Raw genomic sequence first — 20,730 nt, 5'->3', positions numbered from 1 at the left:
CAGTCTGAGCCGACATTATGGTGAAACAAGTCGAGACACCGTAGCTGACAATAGGTTTAATGGAATTCAACCAGAAACCCAGGGTCGTAATTTTCATGATCCTCGTAAAAAGTTTGGGGAATCTGAGTTTGGACTAGCTCATGGTACAAGAACCATGCCCGCCCCAGTGAAGAAGGTCAAGGTCGGGGGTAGTAAGTACACAGCATGGCTGTTACCCATAATCCCTTTGTTGTGTTAAATTTACCCTGACTTTCTGCTGATTGTCATGAAACTCTTGTTGCCTTTTAAAATATGCCTGATTTAAAACGTGAGCGCTGTTACCATTGATTTATTTGCTTCATAGCTGGATGCAGTTAAATTCATGAATTTGAATGACCTTGCAGTTGTTAGTTAAAGAATTTTAAATGAAGTTGCTAAGAAAGAAGTTTTAGACACAGCTTCCAGATATTGCTTATTATTAATTTTGGATGTGTTTTTTGTTGTTTTTGAGGGCTGTTATCCAGTTGTTGTTTGTTTTTGTCAGACTTTAGTATTGTGAGTGTATCTATTTATAGTTCCTGTTGTTGTCATGTGAATCATCTTCATCCTATCACGTTCAGTTTCATCAACATTTTTCTTTGTCAGTCGTAAATGTCATTGTAAAATACTACTGTAACCCTGTATATATTTGTAATCTAATAAAAATAATTTGCAATCCAATGAAATTTAGATCTTCACATTACTTCTATTTATAGATATATCCCATCAAAAATCTGATAACATATAATTAAGGGCCATGTCACATTCAACCTCTATAAATAATCATATTTCTAACAAGCTAATGAAAACCAAGACAACCCTTGATTTCTTACACAATGTAAAGATCTAATTTTAATTAGATTGTAAAGATTTGCATATTATAATTCAGATGGATTTATATTGATTGTGGTAAATTTTAATCTATGATTTAGAGTTGTTACAACTAATTACCAGTTTGATGGTGCTGGAGTGAAGTAATTATCAAACCAAATAGGAATGCATGAGTTTAATACAGACAGGAGATATATAGACTCTAGTATTTAACTAAATCGTATTTACGTGACATCTGTTTCTACATTAACAAATAGATCAATCAAAAGAATGGAAGTTTAAATCACAACAAACTCAAGTGTCACTGGTCAGTTGGTACTTACTTCTTGGCTGACTCATAAATCATTGAAAATTGTATTTGATATGATTATGAATATTTTTTTCTTCGTTATCATTTAGATTATAGAAAAATGTGTAATTGAGTTTCTGTGATTGTATAACTAAAGGATCTCCTTATGTAATAAAATATAACGGTTTTTACAGGTCTTCAACACTACGTAAACTTCCAGTCAGATTTCATGTCCGACAAAGCCATGAGTAGTTCTTCTGTGAGTGGCCTTGATTATCCAATTGGACAGGTGGGAGGGGTTGCCACCGACAACAAAGGAGGAGTCTACGTGTTTCACCGTGGCAACCGAGTCTGGGATGGCAGGTATATACAAAGTTTTGTGTACTTTTTGACCTGATTGCCGTAAGCTGCATGTTGTACATAGATGACCATACTTCATCAATTGTTGCATTACTAAATATATGTAAAAAAAAAATCCTTCTTTTCTTCTAAACGTTCAGTAATTGATAATTTTGATACTTTTTAATTTCAAATTTTGTCATCTAATAAGAAACTCCATACACATTTCAGGCAACGTTGATTCTGAAAAAGAACAAATTTTACCTCGTACTGGAACTGAACATAACCCTGTTCCTAAAGTTCTGGTACAAAAAAGATTGATACTTTATTATTCGAGGACTATACAGGTATAATATATCGGTGAATAAAAAATATTAGACAGAGGGGTGTAAAATTTCATTTACCTGATACCTGGGGATATCAGATTTTATTTTATATGATAGAATATAGTTCAGGCTAGTAAGATTTTGCAAAATATGCTTGCAGGCACTTGGAAAATAAAAAAAATGTACACCACCACTGTCATCTACAGTAATTAGCATCAGGGGTTGAAGTAAGGTTTTATTTTATTTTTATTTTTTATATTTGTATTTTTCAGCTCATTTAACTTCCAGAATGTTTTCCAACAACAAACCAGTCCTATTGAACAGGAGACTATCATCACCTATGACAAAGATAGCCATATCCTCCGCAAGTTTGGCAAAAACATGTAAGACATTGATTTCAATTATATTTTGTTTTTCATGTGTCAGAGAAACCTAATGTTGTAACTGATCGATTGTTATAATCTTAATATATGTAAAACATTCGCATTAAAAGAATTTCTTCTATAAAACGATCATGTTTATGGTAATAAAAAATACATTTCGGTTTTAACTCTTAAAGTAGTATCATGAGAAAGATAATTAGCTTATTTTTAAATGGCTTGTGGTGATTTTGTACAGTGGTACAGAGAAAATGTTTTTGAGCATTAATTCAGAGTGATAGCCAGAGTACAAGTTAAAAGAACACCTCAGGTAAAAATAGTCTACGGAGAAGTAAAGTGGGGGTTGTCTGTGTTACAGATTTTACATGCCCCACGGTATAACAGTAGACCAAAACTACAATATCTGGGTCACCGACGTAGGTCTGCATCAGGTACGTATCTCTTTAACCCTGCATTGCCACAAATAATCATGTATAACCTTCAACTGGTCATAAAAACCTGGTTTGTGTTAAAATTTTAATGTTTTAAAAGTTGAAGGTTTTCGTCAACAATTGCCATAAAATCTGATTTTACCAATAATTTGTTCCCAATCTGATAAGAATAAATAATTCTTTTCCAAGTCAAGAATAAATAATTCTTTTCCAAGTCATCAAACTTTTTCGAGTGCAACAAATAAAAATTATCCTGCTTTAAAGCTGACAGTGCAAGTTAAAAAGCTTTTAATTGAGATTTAAAAAAAAAAAGTTGATGTTTTTCTGTTTTAGAGATCTTCTGCATCTCTTCCTTTTACCGTTTCTAAGGAAGTGCCGACATTTTAGTTTGTCCTTGCTTGGTACAGTAACGAGTATGGGCCACGCTGGGTATAAAAAGCGCATTATCTGTCAAACCGGTTATCATTTGTTCAATGTGTGCACAAGGTGACACTACCTTCCTATATATATAGAACACTTTCACGCACAATTTTTTACCAACTTGTATCAGATCAGTGGAACAAAATTGGAATGGTACACATCAATGATATTATTTACCTAAGAAAAGTGGAAATAGTAGTAAAATACAACCAATTAAAATATCTAATGCACAATCCCTGCCCCCCCCCCCCAAAAAAATAACAACAGCCCTGAAAGAAACAAACGTACGACAAACGCTAATGCCTGCCTTTTAGATATTCAAATAGTGATAACCTCCTGTGTGAAAACAATACTAATTCCAATCATTTCAATGAGAAAGGTTCAATTATCAAATATCATATTGTTGACTACAATTGTTGTTGACTACACCTGCTAGTAAAGCGTCTACATGATGAAGACTAAGAGTTCATGATAAAGTTTTTGTGTGTTGGTGCAGTTCTATGCACGAGAAACACTGATGTTATATATGGGATTTATAGAAGTGTGTTCAGTAAGATACTTTATATTTTGGATACACAATTTTCAAGAATGTGCCATGAGTAACAACCAGCTTGAATTGGCAGTGTTTCAAAGTATCCAGGTGAGTGTGTTTGATTTTTGATATCGGTTGCTGATCAGGGTGTGCGGTGCATTGAATCGCAAAACAATCAGTTGTAGAATGCTAACCAGTTTGACAGGTAATGCACTTTTTATACCCAGTTAGACCCATACTCGTTACCAAGCGAGGAAAAAATGTCGACACTCCCTTAGAAACGATAGTTGGAAGATATGGGGCAGATCTCCAAACCAGAAAATAAATGTTTTGAAAAAACACACCATTTAACCTCAATTGAAGCTTTTTAACTTGCACTGTCAGCTTTAATGTTTTAAATTGAATAGGGTTCAAGGGAAATCACTCTGTCTTGACTGTTTTGATTTAACTTCAACCCTTAATGAAAGGACTTCATATTTAATATGTTTTGAAACATTCCTACTATTAAGAACCAGTTGATAAGTGGTTTGGAGTAGAGATCAGGCCTCATTATAATAAAAATTGCAAGCTGATGAAAAGCTTAACTTCCTATCATATATGTATGACATAACCTCACGACACATCTCATAAGGTCAAACTCTGCTAGAAGCAGACTCTGGCAATAATTGTTATCTTTATATCTTTATTATATGATAGGGCTATTCTAGTATAAAGTCTACCCACCTCAAGGACTCATGAAAAAGGTAAATTGATATCTATTTATTGGAATGACGATTGTAAGATACTAATGGATTAAACTTATGTGTTTAGGTAATGATGTTCCCGGCAGGAAGTGACCAGCCAAACTTGACCTTAGGGGTGAAGTTCCAGCCAGGAAGTGACAACAGTCATTTCTGTAAACCAACAGACGTTGCTGTTTTATCCACAGGAGAATTTTTTGTCGCAGATGGGTAAATTTCTCGACTATATTTTTTAACAAGACAATTAGATACATTTGCTCCTGATGTATATAAATATGTAGTCTAAATTTATCTGCTTATCTAGAGCTATAGCACCAATATACAGAAAGGTGGTCGAATGGCACTTATTGTGGACTCAAACACACCTAACCACATGATCCCAATTAGTACCAATGGTACTTATTCGGATCATGTGGTAAGGTGTGTTTGAGTAAGGATGCTCCCTTTTCCTACTATTTGCATTGATAATATCTCTCCTATCCTTTGAATGTTAACTCATTCACCACTGAAGACACCTTTGAACTCTTCCAATTCAGAGGTTGGAAAAGTTCATTATAAAATTTCAGGGGTGAATGAGTTAAATGCCTTCAGAATAAATTTCCTTCAAAATTATGTAGTGCAACGAAGGAAATGTTACTTGATGATAAATGTAATAATAATGAAATATTTTATCTTTCCAGATATTGTAACTCCAGAATAATGAAGTTTTCAAAGGATGGAACATTCATAAAATCATTTGGCAATGGTTTGATGACAATACAAGGTAAGTCAAAGCTACACATGTAGCCACCTGCCATATCTATATGTATCATATGTACAGACATGTATAAATAATCCATTTCAGTGGACGTTATATATGTTCAGGGGTATCACGAATTATCTCCCTTGATAGTTTGCTAAATTTGGAAAGGATAATTATTCATTCGGATATAATAAACATTGACAGGTCAATAAAATTACTACAAGTTAAATTGTACATGGATGATTTTAATCTATCGACAGCTGATGGTTTTCCTCCTGAGGGCAGTTTTGACATCCCCCACAGTCTAACAGTTGCAGAGGACAAAGGCCTGTTGTGCGTGGCTGACCGAGAAAACGGCAGAATTCAGTGCTTCGATTTCAATGGAAATTTTCAGAAACAAATCCACCCTGCAGAGTTTGGGCCGAGACTGTTTGCTATTGAGTACTGTCCACTCCATGGTAGGTAGTATACAGACTACGCAGTTTCCAAATCCTGTTTTGTAATCTATATTATCAATTGTGAAGTATTGATTCAATTTAAAACATTTTCTTAGTTTCCCTTTGAATTTGGTATTGTTTTACATACCACACTGATATAACAGTGATAGAGCAGTCAGGTACATTGACGTTATACAGCATAAAACAGGTTAGCCATTCTGTTGCAAAGAAAATTTTTATGCAATGAATCCCAAAATATGTGTTGTGTTACCATGGTATACCCAGACTTGATTGATGGAACAATAATTTAATGTAATCACTTTTTTTTTTTTTTTATAATTTCCATGTTTTGTGGAAATTTTATAAAGATTTTTCTATTTCAAGCTAATCAATTGGTTTCAGATTTACTTGACAGATCTTGTGTAGAACACTTGACACGCTACCTGAGTTAAAGACACACATAAAACACACAAAATCACCACACAAAGTCACACCACAGTCACACCCTGCCAAACAAAGTCACACCACAGTCACACCCAGCCAAACAAAGTCACACTACAGTCACACCCAGACAAACAAAGTCAGACCACAGTCACACCCAGCCAAACAACGTCGCACCCAGCCAAACAAAGTCATACCCAGCCAAACCAACACACTACAGTCACACCCAGCCAAACAAAATCACCCCAGTCACACCCAGCCAAACTAAGTCACCCCACAGTCACACCCAGCCAAACAAAATCACCCCAGTCACACCCAGCCAAACTAAGTCACACCACAGTCACACCCAGCAAAACAAAAACACACCAGTCACACCCAGCCAAACTAAGTCACCCCACAGTCACACCCAGCCAAACAGTCACACAACAGTCACACCCAGCCAAACAAAGTCCCCCCCCAGTCACACCCAGCCAAACAAAATCACACCAGTCACACCCAGCCAAACTAAGTCACACCACAGTCACACCCAGCCAAACAGTCACACCACAGTCACACCCAGCCAAACAAAGTCACACCACAGTCACACCCAGCCAAACAAAGTCACACAAAACATGCAGAACATGGGTGTACTCCATGTTTAGTATTTTCATACATCATAGTTATCATCATGAGGAAAAAATAAAATTAAAGTCAGATTCAAAAATAAAACCAAATCAAAACATCACTAGATTCACTACTGACCCATGGTATACTTCACAGGGACAATGTTTGTAATTAGGCTTGATATATATTTGCAGATGGTTTGCTGTTTGCGGTCAACGGTCCACCTCTGGATAACAGCCAGACAACTGTCCGAGGTTTCATCATAGACATTAATACTGGCACACTGTCTGAAACCTGGAATACACAAGATGTATGTAGTAGTTTGTTGTGTACGGTGTCTGACAACAAAAACAAATCAATTTCATGCAGATATGAACGTTTATACCCGCATGAACATTTAAAAAATGCTGCTAAGTCCTTATATTTACATTCTAGATATTGAGTTATTATTGACCTGAATATAAAAATTCCCTTATATTTTTGATACTGAAGTACTAGTGTCTGTCGTCATTAAAAATAGGATTCCTGGAGAAGCTTCAAATTGCCGTTTATGAAATTGCGTTCATAGCTCTATGAACACAATTCCTCCTGGTAATGTTTATAGGGGAACTTGCAGTGTAAATGTAAATGTAGGGCTGTATATATGTATTTTATATCTAAAGATCTGTACAGCACAAACATTACCTCAATCATCACCAAAACCTACCTACTGTTATCAGTCAAGAGTAATAATTTCAGACATAAAGATGAGTCATAAGCCATAAAAATAAAGCTACCTGTGTATTTTTAAACAGAAAAAGGGCAATATTTACTGTCTGGCTACACAGCACCGTGTTTATGTAGTCCAAGATAACATCACAGACTAGACAGGCAGGTTATCAATGTATCTATATAGGCATATATAGAGCACCTTTTATCTTTTGTTTGATGCGTCAAAATCAATAACACGTTCAACAGTACCAAGAAAACAGGTGAGAATGTAAGACTTCTATATATGCAAATTCTGTGATATGGAAATAAAAATTGAAATGTTACATGCTAACTTAATGCACATTATGCTTTTGATTTAGCTGTTAAGTTAATATGCTACATTAAACTTATTCCCTGTAATTTTTGTTATAGTTAAGGGTATAGGCTGCCTTACGTATTATACCAATGTATGTAATTTGTATTAGAATTAAGATTACCTTAATCTTTATTCCTGTAATTTTTGTTAGAGTTAAGGGTATATGCTACCTTACATATCATACCTACATGTATGTAATTTGAGTTAGAACTAAGGTTATACATATATGTTTCCTTACACATTATGTCTGTTGATTGTATTAAAGCTATATGCTAGGTTATACATTATACCTTTGATTTGTTATCTCCCCTTTTGTTTATTTGCAATAGAAGTATCTTATATTATTGTTTAATAAATCTTATGTACATTTCAAGTGTGTAAAACAAAGCCAAAATTACCAGTTAATAAAGATATCTCACAGATTTCTCTAGGGAAGATTACTCTCTTGGCAAGACAGTATGCCACAGTAAGATAGCAATCTTAAGGAATTCTGTAAAAGACAAGAGAGATTTATGAACATTCTGTATAGGTTTTCCATCTGCATTGTTGGTTGCAGGGCCTGAAGAATCCCCATGACGTGGCAGTGGACCCCCACAATCTGCGAGTGTACGTAGGCGAGCTAAACCCTAACAAGGTTTGGCGGTTTGACATGATGGGGGAGAGTGGATCTATCGTCACTAATGGCAATGGGCCAAAATCTACCACAGGTAGGTCACCTGTCCAGTTTTAAATATCTGTAGGCGTGACATATGTTGCATCAGAAATGAGATCTGTAAAGTGGATTACCCTTACTTGTAGTATCAATTAATAATAATGTTCATTTGAAGCGCCCAAATGTTGTTTACTGTCATATACATAGTAATATTTGCTATGTATATTTTGACTTGTTTGTATGCTCTCCACGCCAATAAAAATGGCGGAGTCATTTAGAGTTACTACAATGTCCACCCATTACGTTTCATATATTGTCGTGACTCCAACAACATTATTTCTTAACAGATTTTTCTTTAAGTTTATACAAAGTTCAAGAATGAAATATTTTGTATGAGTGTCTATTTCAAGGTTTTAAGGTTACTGCCAAGGTCACTATTGCTATTTATAGATGTGCATTTGCTATTTTGTCAACTGATTCATTGTAATCCATTTATGGACTTCAGAAAAAAGGTGAGCATTCATTATGTTTTCGAGTTTTAAGAATTTTGCTATAAAGACCATGTTTTGGTTTGAACAGCTTTAACCCTTTCACCCCTATGCAACTTTAGTAGACTCTCCCATGCATTGATCAGGATTATTCCATTATGGTCTACAGTGGTGAAAGGGTTAATATACAAGCATACATCAAAACAATGTTATCTATGTTTATCAGCCTAATCTATCAATTTTGTCTTCATGCACTTAAATCCTGTTGCAGCTTCAGGAATCACAGGCACAACTTCACCGAGCGGAGTATCCGATGCCACAACCGACTCGTCAGAGCCGATCGTAGCCAAGGGAACGCTTAATGAGGATGACACTGTTTTACCAGCAGTTATCATAGGTGTCCTTCTCGTCATCCCTGTTGTCATCATTGTCATCGTCGTTATTGTCGTCAGGGTCTACAAAAATGGTAAATAAGTTTTATAACCGTTCGTCTGTTAATTGTTGCATCAAAATTTCTCATTATAATCACATCAGGAGCTCTCGTACATTAGTATTTAATGTCACGGACATCAGGAGCTCTCTTACATCAGTATTTAATGTCACGGACATCTGGAGCTCTCGTACGTACATTAGTATTTAATGTCATGGACATCAGGAGCTCTCATTCATTAGTATTTAATGTCACGGACATCAGGAGCTCTCTTACATCAGTATTTAATGTCACGGACATCTGGAGCTCTCGTACGTACATTAGTATTTAATTTCACGGACATCAGAAGCTCTCGTACATTAGTATTTAATGTCACGGACATCAGAAGCTCTCGTTCATTAGGATTTAATGTCACGGACATCAGGAGCTCTCGTACATTAGTATTTAATGTCACGGACATCAGGAGCTCTCGTACATTAGTATTTAATGTCACGGACATCAGGAGCTCTCGTACATTAGTATTTAATGTCACGGACATCAGGAGCTCTCGTACATTAGTATTTAATCTCAGGGACAATAACAAAATTAGATACATTCATTATTACCGAATTTAGGCTGTTGTCAAATCAGAACAGAATAATTTTAGTACGAGAGTTTAATATTTGATTTTAATGAGTTTTGTCCCCCCTTGTTTCTCGACTGTAACAATACACCTGTTTTCTGTATTATCTGTGCTTCACCTTGCTTTCCCTAGTAGGCTATTACCTGTTTATGTTAATTTTATGTTGTTTTTTGATAATTTGTTCTTGTTATGTTCCTACATTGTGTTGTTTTAACAGGCATGTGCTTTCTCGCATCTTTTCGTTCACAGCTTCTGAACAAATATTAAAACTCATTTTGGCAAACAGTGACAATCTAACAGGAGCTGTACTGTCAGGATGCAGTTAATTTACCTTATTTGAAGCAATGAAACAACCTGTAAAACTAGTCTTGGTTTAATATATAAGTCATGTTGATGGTTTTCTTTGAAAAGCTACTTGAAGTTCCTAGATAGAAAAAAATCTTTCAAAGATTATGAACTGATAAATGATTGTGTTACCCAAGAGAAGTACATGTCAGAGTTAAGTGTCTTATAAAGTATGACTAGCTTTGTTTGATCCAAAATGTTTTTGTTAAGAAGCTGTGTACTTTACAACAATCAGACAGGGTTGATCTGTACTCTACCTTACCTAGACATCCTCTGTCTTTGTAGTGTCCTCTTTTATCTCAACTTTAGCCATCATAGTATTTATTGCTATACTTGAGCTTATCCTCTGTCTAACCTCTAAATATAGTATATCTTCATAATTTCTTATACTTATTGATATTTAAATGTAATCTTTTGTGTAACCCTATATATATATTCCATATCTATAAAATGTTTGTACTGTACTGCTTGGTGAAGAGAACACAGTTACTTCGATATATTATCGCTATAATACTGTCTGCAACCTATATATTGTACCTGTATACATTTGAACCTACTTGGTTATCACAAAGATCCTTCATAGTTTCAACTAAATGAAAAATTTTGAAAAAAAATGGCTTGTTACTCACTACTGCATGCATTGACCATGAAAATGCCATTAATTGACCCATTAAAAATATCAGTGAGATTACCATTAATTTCCCATTATTTTATACCAAATTAAATGGATAAAAACATTTTTTTAAACTGACATACTGGTAGACCCAATGGAAAAGTAATGTAATATGAAGACTTACAGTATGTCACTTTATATATAACTGGATTGCACTGTGGAAACTGAGTGGGTACATTTGTCAACACCAGCCTGCTTACGGCTATATGTAACTGGACGCAGTGTTGCTGTGTGGTGAGCTAATGTGTTTTGTTTGTTGTATTGTGACTAATATATTTGTGCTTCCCCCTGCCACTGTAAAACAGGCCAGAAGACACGGAGACACAATGTGAATCCAGCCGACTGTATAGAGGTATACTACACACAGCGTGTTCTCATGATGGGGTGTTGTGGAAAATTGATTCTCAAAAATTGTGGTTGTTGAATGTGGATGTGGAGAGGGATTAATAAATGTACTAACATATTTTTCTCCTTACTTATTGTGTGAATTTGTACTTAAGGGTATATACCAGCTTAAACATTTTGTGTTTTGTGCTAGAATTATCTCCCTTGAACTGGTTCACAATCGTTAGGTCAGATAAAGCCTCTAGTTTCATTGATCAAATGTACATGTACTAGTCAAAATTATCATTAACTTGTCAGGACTCCTTTGGAACAGAGATTATTTCAGTTAGATATTGTGAAATAAAAGTTTTCCTCTGCGTATAAATGTAAAATGTCGAGCTTTCATTCAACAAAACCCACTTAAAAAAAAAAAAAAAAAGGGGGATGGCCAAGTTTTAGAGGATTACTGAACAAATAGTAAGAATGTTACAGTTTTCCTGTGATTGGATTAATATTGTAGGTTACCTATATATCGAAACATTTTATTTTCGAAGACATAAATTTCCTGTTGGATTTCACCCTGCTGTATGCCTTCTATTATGTTAAAAATGTGTTCTTGTGGTACTTGAATTAAATGCTTAATATGAACGCACATTAAAAAATAACTGTCAAGTAAGTAAACAGCAGTAGGATGTACGAAATTGAATCAAACTGTCTATTAAAACATTACATTCAGTGCAGTAATACTTGATTGGTCATTGTAATATGATCATTGATTGGCTAAGTTGATAAGTTTGATTTAGTACTGACAAATTTTATGAGATTTTTTTTATTGTAGTGTGAATGGGAAATTGAAAATTCTAATATGTGCATGCTGTATATATCACTAACACTTAATTGAAAAGCCCAGCTTGGTGTATCTAGAGACTAATCGGGAGGGGGGGGGGGTCATAACTTCCAGGTGGGGGTTCCATGTGGAGAAAATTGAGGAAAAAGGTGAAAATACAGGATTTTACAAGAAAATTCTCAGAGTGGGGGGGTTTCTTGAAGCCCAAAAAAACCCTCTGGATACGCTATAACATAAAGTAATTAAGAGTTGGCCGATATGATTGTTGATAATGACCAAAGGTAAGATTGATGGATAAGTTACTGGTATAAGTTTGATTAATTGTAAGTATGGTAAAATTGTGTTGCTTTGGCAACCATCTTAGTTTGTGTTCCTGGTGTCGTCTTGGTTGTTAGAATGTTTGGTACTGGTGAGTTACATGGTCAGAAATGCGGGATACCAACAGTGTTTCCTGTTGTTTAACATTCTTCCTTGACTCCTGGTAAATGAAGTCAATTTTATCGTGATGGTGAATATTATTTTGTACAGTCAAACCTCCATAACTCAAACTTGGAAGATTCCAATTTCTCTATGTGTCGAACTTAAGACCAGATTTGTTTCCTTATACAGTATAACACTACTTATGAGTCAATTTTCTGACTGTTAGGAAATCATTGAAAATTACAAGTAATGAATTGAATTAAAACAATTACCTGTACATGAATATTGAAATGTCCCATGGTGATTTAAATATCTAAACATGCAAACTTCAGCATATAAATACATGTAAACATACTTTTATATTAAATCCAATATGTCTTCATTCAAAATTAAATTTCTTGCTTTATGTTCCTTCATTTTACAATTAATTAGTCCCTTGCAGTATATACAAGATCTCAAAGATGTTCAAAGTTCAATATTCATGAGTTGCAGTCTCAATTGTTCTTTTTCTGATGGCCCAGCACAGTTTGAAACATTGAAGTTTGACTTACAACATGTGGTTACCTTACAATCTAAATGACAAAACTAACACTGGGCGTATAAGGATTTGTTACCAATTATGTTTTGTGTAGTAAAAATTTAACTGTGTATGCTTCAATTTACAGGTCATTAGTAAGTGCACCTTAAATGTTATCTTTAGAGTGAAGGTTTTTTGAGATTTTACTTCAGAAGCGCCATGTTCAGTTTAATAAGACACATTATTTCTCTATAATATAAGTTTTATATTCACGTTGCATGATACAAGAAGCTGCAATCATAGATACAAAATGCATTTTTGTAAAATTCTTGTTTGAACATCTGTTATCAATTCCGGAAATTCTCATAATTTTCATTTTCTTTTGCAGGCAAATACGATTGTTGCGGACGACATCGATCATACCCCAGCAAAAAGTTTAACCTTGGTGACCTCCTCAGCCCACACCGAGGATTCAACCGATTGAATACGGACGAAAGTGACAATGAGATTGACCTAAGTGACTCCGATCAAGAGGAGTACAGCATTACCCAGAAAGCGTGATAACAAGTTGGTTGTCATAGCAACACACAAATCAATCTCCACAGTATACCTTACCATCAGGGGAGGTAACTCTGATGGTCATTTCGCAAAGACTTTTATAATGTGTGTATGATTGACCATATATGCGTCACTGATTAGACTGTTAATTGGGTGAATTTTAAATAACAAACAATTCTGTGTGTCATTTTGTATATGTATGTAACCCTATTGATGCCTCGGTTTATAAAATTGACTGATAACTTGATAAATCTTGAAAAGTGTTGATTCTGAAATTGTACTCAGCTAGGAAATTTTGAAAAAGCTGTACCGTTTCCGAAAAAAATTAATAATGCTCCAAAATGTTTACTTATTCGTTGAATGAAATTTGATGTTTGATTAGGTTGAATTCGAAAAAGGTTCTAGGTTTACAAAATTGGGACGTGCTATTCAGTTGACACAAATAACAATTCATGAAGCATTACTCATGTAAGAGGTAAACAAAATCTTTTGTATCATTACCATAAATCTGTTGGAGCATTGGCATAATTTGGTCTTGAAATCCATGAAGGTTTGAAGGGTGATATATATCCTTATTTGACATTAATTTAGTGGCGTTCTTAACATAGAGTAACATACAAGATTATTTATTTAATATATTGTTATTGCTGATATCAATTTTAGTGAAATGTTTATTTATCTATGATTAGAATAGTTGTATGCCTCAGAAAGAAAATACAAACTGTTGTATTTAAGAATTAGTTAGTAATGTTGTGTACAATATCAGAGAGACAAGTGTTGATACATGTACATGTATCTTGATGACTTGTTTATAACATAAGAAAAATTATTGTTAGCTGTTATGACTGTTATTATTGTTTTATTTATCTGGAGAGAGTTATTACATGAAAAGTCCTAAGATCAGACTTAGATTTTAGACATATTTCAGAGGAAGCTCGAGCGTAATGTATTTGAGTTACTAGTACATTAGTACAGGTATTAAAAAATTGTTTATATTTAAGATAACTTCTATATTTTATAATCTCTTTGTCACACATGGTTTATATATATGTAATAACACAGGGTTAACAGACTAACTGTTCATTCATTGTTAATTGTATCATTTGATGATCCTGAAAGTAAATAAATGTTTGTTAATTCTGCTGATGAATTGACCCATAGTATGGTGACCAACTGACCTTGTGACATTGCCATGGTGACCTACTGACCCTGTGTCATTACCATGGTGACCTACTAACCCTGTCATAATGTCTGTCACCTTAACATGTTGACATACTGGGCCTGTCATGTTACCATGGTTACCCTAATGACCCTGTCATGTTACCATGGTAGCCTAATGACCCTGTCACATTACCATGGGTAACTTAATGACCCTGTCATGTTACCATGGTAAACTAATGACCCTGTCACATGACCATAGTGATTAAATGACCCTGTCACATTACCATTGTAACTTGTTGAATGATATACTGATATGGTGAGTGAATATCTACATGTGTATATATATACATTGATGTGATGATATGCTAATAACATTAAGATTTGTGATCTATTTTTTCGTGAGGAAGTGTGAGTAAATGGGGACGTTATACGCAGCATAATCAGTTTGTGCCTCGTAGTCCCTTTGTAGTATAGTACCCTCCCCTTCTGTCACGCCAAGGGACCATCCGATACCAGGAGATTTTACTCTCATGGGTAGAAGAGAGATTGTGATTGTCCACTGGAATGATCTGAGTGTCCCCTGTGTTTGACAGAAACCGGATGGTCTTATATATAATTTAATGTAGTACATTGTCTTTCATCTTGTAAAATTTCATTCCGTGTTCAATATAGAACGTGTATTTGTATTGTATACCTCATTTGTATCCTTTACTGTTACCTGTATTCATGTTGAACAGTTTAAGAGCTAGTCGCTTGTTTGATTCTACTAGTTTACTGTTCTGGTCAGTATACTAGAGTGGGTTTTGCTCAAAACTCTCTGATTTCTGCAAAATTTTGCTTATTGGTAAGTTTACATTGTCAAGAAGTCTTAATTAGATGTTGTTGATCACTTTTACAAAACATAACATTTGGTCTGTAGAGGTTCTATGCTACACAAACCAAATTACTTGTATTCAGTCTATTGATGTTCCACTGTACACAAAAACTATATTTCTGTTATATAGAGTTTATATGTTACGGAAAAACGAAATGTCTGATCTGTAAATTTTTCACTATACACAGCACAAAATAAGTCCTATATTTGACACTTTATTAGTTCCAATAACTTCGTCTTTTTTGATGCATTTGTATCGGATTTTTTTTTTTACAGAATTCATTCAGATTTTATTTATTGACGAAAAATTGTTCATTTTGTCAATTAAAAGTGCTCAAATTTATATCTTAACAAAAACATCATATCCTGAAGGAGATCTTTTTCTGCATGAATGAACAAATATCTTCTGACATCATTGAATATCAGATTTAGTTTTCCTTTATTTATTCGAAGTATCACTACTTAGATTAATATTAACTTTAGCACATGTTTAATGACTACCAGGCATATTTTTGTCCACTTTTCTTTCTGTTCAAGAAACAGAATACTTGTAAATAACAAATTCATGATATATGTTATTTTCCATAATTTTGTTGACCTTTCATTTTGCATTTTAAATTCTATTGCATAATATTTTTCCATTCCATAACTCTATTGTCTGTTGATTGTTTAATATCAGGATGTCTTTGTTAACTATACATACAGTAAAAATATCTGGTCAATAAGGTCACAATATATCACTATCGCAGGTCACTTTTTACACCTATTACTGTATAGGAAACATTTTACGATCCAAAGTCACAACCCTATACCAACCTTATTATTAATTAGCTGGTCATTGTATTTTTTGGGCATATAAAATGTTACTATCCAATATTGTATACAACATATTTTATTTTACAATATCATGTTATACTTAAAACTTTAATACTATTTTAAAAACTTTTGGCCACAATATTGCTAAATTTCTGAACACTTAGATGTTCTTAACGTGATCATAACTTTTTCAAGTCAAGAGGTGATGTTGTTGAGCATTTTTCTTCTAAAATACATGAATATTTCACTATTCCGTGTCATATTTGATCAAAAACTCTTAAGTCTGATTTTGGAAATTGTGAAATTTACAACTTTTGTGATTCTGTCAGCTGCTTGCCTACAATATTCTGTCTCAAATAAATTAAAAAGACACCAAGTCAGGTGTCCATGGGTGTTTTCCTTGCCAGCTGTGTATTGTGTAGCCCTGTATACATTATCACTTATACATTATCTTTGAATGTAACTGCATAAATGTTATAATTTCTTAATTTAAACTTCTGTGTTTGAATTAAATTACAAAGCAGCTCAATAACTGCTAAAATAAGTCAACCCTCAAATAGATATGTTTACAGTATGTCCAATGTTTACCAGGACAATATTATCATTAAGTTATCTACCTGCTGTGTAAGATAGACTCTCCTAGAAGTTATCCTAAATACCATTAAATTAATGAATATCATAAATTAAAGCATGTATAGTACTCTGTCTATTTAATTGTAAACTGTTTCAGTGGTTTTGATGAAGATATTTTTCTTAAAAGCATGAAATTATAGTGTTTATACCTTTGATATTGTGTTATTGATGAGACGGTGCGAAGTGTCTCTCAGTTCACATTCTCTGACTATGCCACTAATTATCAGGGTGGCCTCCCTTTAAGAGCATAAAACATTGTATTTTGAGGAAGGAGATTGGAAATCGCCTTGTTTGATTAAAATGCAAACACTGAAGCTGCATTTCATTATCTTCCAGGTAAACCAGCCAGAAATTTAAAAACTTTATAAACAATAATATGACATCAATTTTACAGGAAATATCTGCTATTTTATTTAAGTACTATATAATTGTTCAGATTTAAATCTGTACATGATAGATTAATCAAAAACCCGAAAATCCTGATAATAGTCCTGATTTAAAAAATTTGAATTTCTTGCAGTCAATCATATCTCGAAACTAAATTGTCTTTCAAAAAAGGCGGGTCTGGAGAGTATGCCTAGGGTTTCGGTACAAGTCACGTTTTCCCTGTCCGCCTAAAGAGATTTACAGGTAACCATCAAGCTACATGATTTATTGTTGTAACAAGTTCTTAAAGGGAAAAAATTACTGTAAACCTGTGTCACTTTATATTTTCCAAGCAGAGAAAAGAAGGACTTGAACAAAATTAGGTACACACGGTTATCTATACTTAATGTTCTAACACAGTAATTTCAGAAGTTATTGTTTTCTCCCACATTCTAGTAAATGTACCACACAATTTGCTGTAGAAATCCACATCTATTTGCTGGCGGATATTGTTTAAATCAGTCATTTATCTTTATAAAGTTTTAAAAGCCTGGGAAATGAAAAATTGTACACTGCATATTTACAGCCCCGTGTGGTGGTAGTCCGTGATGTAGCTAGTTGTATTGTCGTCATATGTCACATCACAATATACCTCATTATCACCATGTCATAGCCTTGCACTAGTCCAACATAACACAACTAGTCACAATGATCCGTATAATCATAAACTGGGCTACGTTCAGGACGGAAAATGTGGTAGAATGTTTTCAATGTAAACTTAGTCCAAAATGTTACATCCTTTTTGTCATTATTGAGATGGGAAGTTTTCTTATCCAGTATATGTTTAATTGGATTTACAGTCAGTGTCACAATAAGTTGATGTCACTAGTATCTGAAATTCTTTTTTTGTTATGAACAATAAATAGTCTGTGACATTCTAAAACATTTTGCTTACTGAACTTGCTGCAGGAACAAGAATTTTATAATTATAATGCTGTTCATTTATGTAAACGGTTTAACTCATTCACCCCTACACATTTAAACTGGACTTACCAAGTCTTTTATTTGGTAAGGTTCAAATGTGACTTTAGGGGTGAATGGGTTAATGCCGTCAATTATGCATTGAAGGTTGTACCTATACTGTAACCTAGATAAAATGTCCATGACTATTTTTTTTCTCTCACAGATATCAAAATCTTTCAATTTACCATGTTAAAACTAGTTTCTGTTATATCTTCATGTAGATATCAAAATCTTAAATCTTTCAATTTTCTGTGTCAAAACAGGTTTCTGTCGTATCTTTTCTGAAGCTGTTATGTCAGTGTAACGTACAGTTATAGTTGTTACAAGTCTGAACATCACTGATGTTAACACTGAACAATATGGGGCTCAGAAAAAATCTTAAATTATATGAAATTCAGTCCACAGTAATCCATGATAGATCAAATTAAGTGAGAAATTAGTCTGATCAGTCTCAAAATAATAAACCTCAACATGTTATGATTTTTCAGTAAGAGTTGTTAGGTATAATGTTACAGTACAGAACTGTTTATCTGGTCTACAATTAAGTAACAAACTTGCCAATCTAATTAATATACAGAGGTTGAAAATACCATAGGTGATAAATTAATGTATGTATTTTCATCAAATTGCAAACTGAAAAGGGCCCTATTTGTTAAGGGTTGTCTTAGAGATCACAAAATTACAGTTTTGGCCCAAAAAATTGAGCTTGTGATTTTATTTTATTTTTAGCAAAAAAGCAATCTGTTTTATGACACATACCAATAAATGGATTTTTCCTGGTACATGTAAATACAGAAGTATTGTTAGGGGAAAACTTGAGACCATTCATAAAATACAGCTATTATATGAGGAAATCAGAGGTTTTGGAATTAAAAATGAAAATTTAGAATATAAAATGGCATAAAAATCTGTCTAATTAAATAATAATGACAATTAAATAAAAGATCCTAATACTACGTTCAAATGATCTATCTGAGCCTTGTAGCATCATAACAGTGAGTCCCTGTCAGTATTATTCTTCCCAGGTCTCTGTTACTTGGAACACAAAGTCATAAGTCATGTGACATGATTTACAATGCTCTATTAAGTCATGTGACATGATGTGCTGGATCACATGTGTTATTTTATTGATAAATAAAAAAATGTAAATGTGAAATATTTGTTGGAAGTCTTATTTCTTACATTGACACTAGAAAATGTTCCTGCTTATGTATATGGGTGTGGTCTATCGACTGTTTATTAAGTCATCCTTGACCTTGGTAAAATGTCACCCCTTATAACAGTGTCTACCTTGGTATTGAGATAATGTCACCCTTATCCAATTTCTACCTTGACTTGGGTTTAATGTCACTCCTAATTACAATGTCTAATCTGACCTTGATCTAATTGCATCTCTAATTATGTTTACCTTGACCTTTAGATAATATCAACACTCATTGCAATGTCTACCTTGACCAAGGTCAATTGTCAACCCTCATTACAATGTCAACATTGATCTTGGTCAAATGACAATCCTCATTACAATGTCTACATTGACCTTGGTCAAATGTCAACCTTTAATTACAATGTCTACCTTCACCTTGATCAAATGTAAATCCTTACTTACAATGTCTACCTTGACCTTGGTCAAATGTCAACCCTCATTACAGTGTCTACCTTGACCTTGGTCAAATGTCAACCTTTAATTACAATGTCTACCTTCACCTTGATCAAATGTAAATCCTTAATTACAATGTCTACCTTGACCTTGCTCAAATGTCAACCATTTGTTACAATGTCTACATTGACCTTTGTCAAATGTCAACCCTAATTACAATGTCTACCTTGACCTTGGTCAAATGTCAACCCTCATTACAATGTCTACTTTGTCATTGGTCAAATGTCAACCCTTTGTTACCATGTCTACCTTGACCTTGATCAAATGTCAACACTAATTACAATGTCTACATTGGCCTTGGTCAAATGTCAACCCTAAATACAATGGCTACCTTGACCTTGGTCAATTGTCAACCCTTAATTACAAAGTCTACCTTGACCTTGCTGTAATGTCAACCCTTAATTACAAAGTCTCCCTTGACCTTGATCAAATATCAACCCTTATTACAAAGTCTACCTTGACCTTGGTCAATTGTCAACCCTTAATTACAAAGTCTCCCTTGACCTTGATCAAATGTCAACCCTTAATTACAAAGTCTACCTTGACCTTGCTCAAATGTCAACCCTCATTACAATGTACTTACCGTGGTCAAATATCAACACTCATTATACAATGTCTACCTTGAACTTGGTCAAATGCCAACCCTTAATTACAAAATCTACCTCGACCTTGGTCAAATGTCAACCCTCATTACAATGTCTACTTACCTTGGTCAAATGTCAACCCTTA

General features: G+C 34.0%; 1 protein-coding gene across 1 annotated transcript in view; it reads left to right on the top strand.

Moving 5' to 3' along the window:
• LOC110443164 (peptidyl-glycine alpha-amidating monooxygenase-like) overlaps positions 1 to 19,500 on the top strand; it is a 31,924-nt gene extending 12,424 nt beyond the window's left edge. The window contains exons 13-22 of the mRNA XM_021487203.1: positions 1,333 to 1,501; positions 2,076 to 2,186; positions 2,542 to 2,614; positions 4,377 to 4,516; positions 4,987 to 5,069; positions 5,309 to 5,506; positions 6,724 to 6,839; positions 8,152 to 8,302; positions 9,007 to 9,201; positions 13,302 to 19,500. Coding sequence (XP_021342878.1) covers positions 1,333 to 1,501; positions 2,076 to 2,186; positions 2,542 to 2,614; positions 4,377 to 4,516; positions 4,987 to 5,069; positions 5,309 to 5,506; positions 6,724 to 6,839; positions 8,152 to 8,302; positions 9,007 to 9,201; positions 13,302 to 13,474 — 1,409 coding nt within the window. The 3' untranslated portion in view covers positions 13,475 to 19,500. The remainder of the gene's footprint in view (positions 1 to 1,332; positions 1,502 to 2,075; positions 2,187 to 2,541; positions 2,615 to 4,376; positions 4,517 to 4,986; positions 5,070 to 5,308; positions 5,507 to 6,723; positions 6,840 to 8,151; positions 8,303 to 9,006; positions 9,202 to 13,301) is intronic.
• The last annotated feature ends 1,230 nt before the right edge of the window (positions 19,501 to 20,730 follow it).

The sequence above is a fragment of the Mizuhopecten yessoensis genome, unplaced genomic scaffold (genome assembly GCF_002113885.1).
Source record: "Mizuhopecten yessoensis strain PY_sf001 unplaced genomic scaffold, ASM211388v2 scaffold716329, whole genome shotgun sequence".
Lineage (NCBI taxonomy): Eukaryota > Metazoa > Mollusca > Bivalvia > Pectinida > Pectinidae > Mizuhopecten > Mizuhopecten yessoensis.
This window is presented reverse-complemented; position numbering and strand designations above follow the sequence as displayed.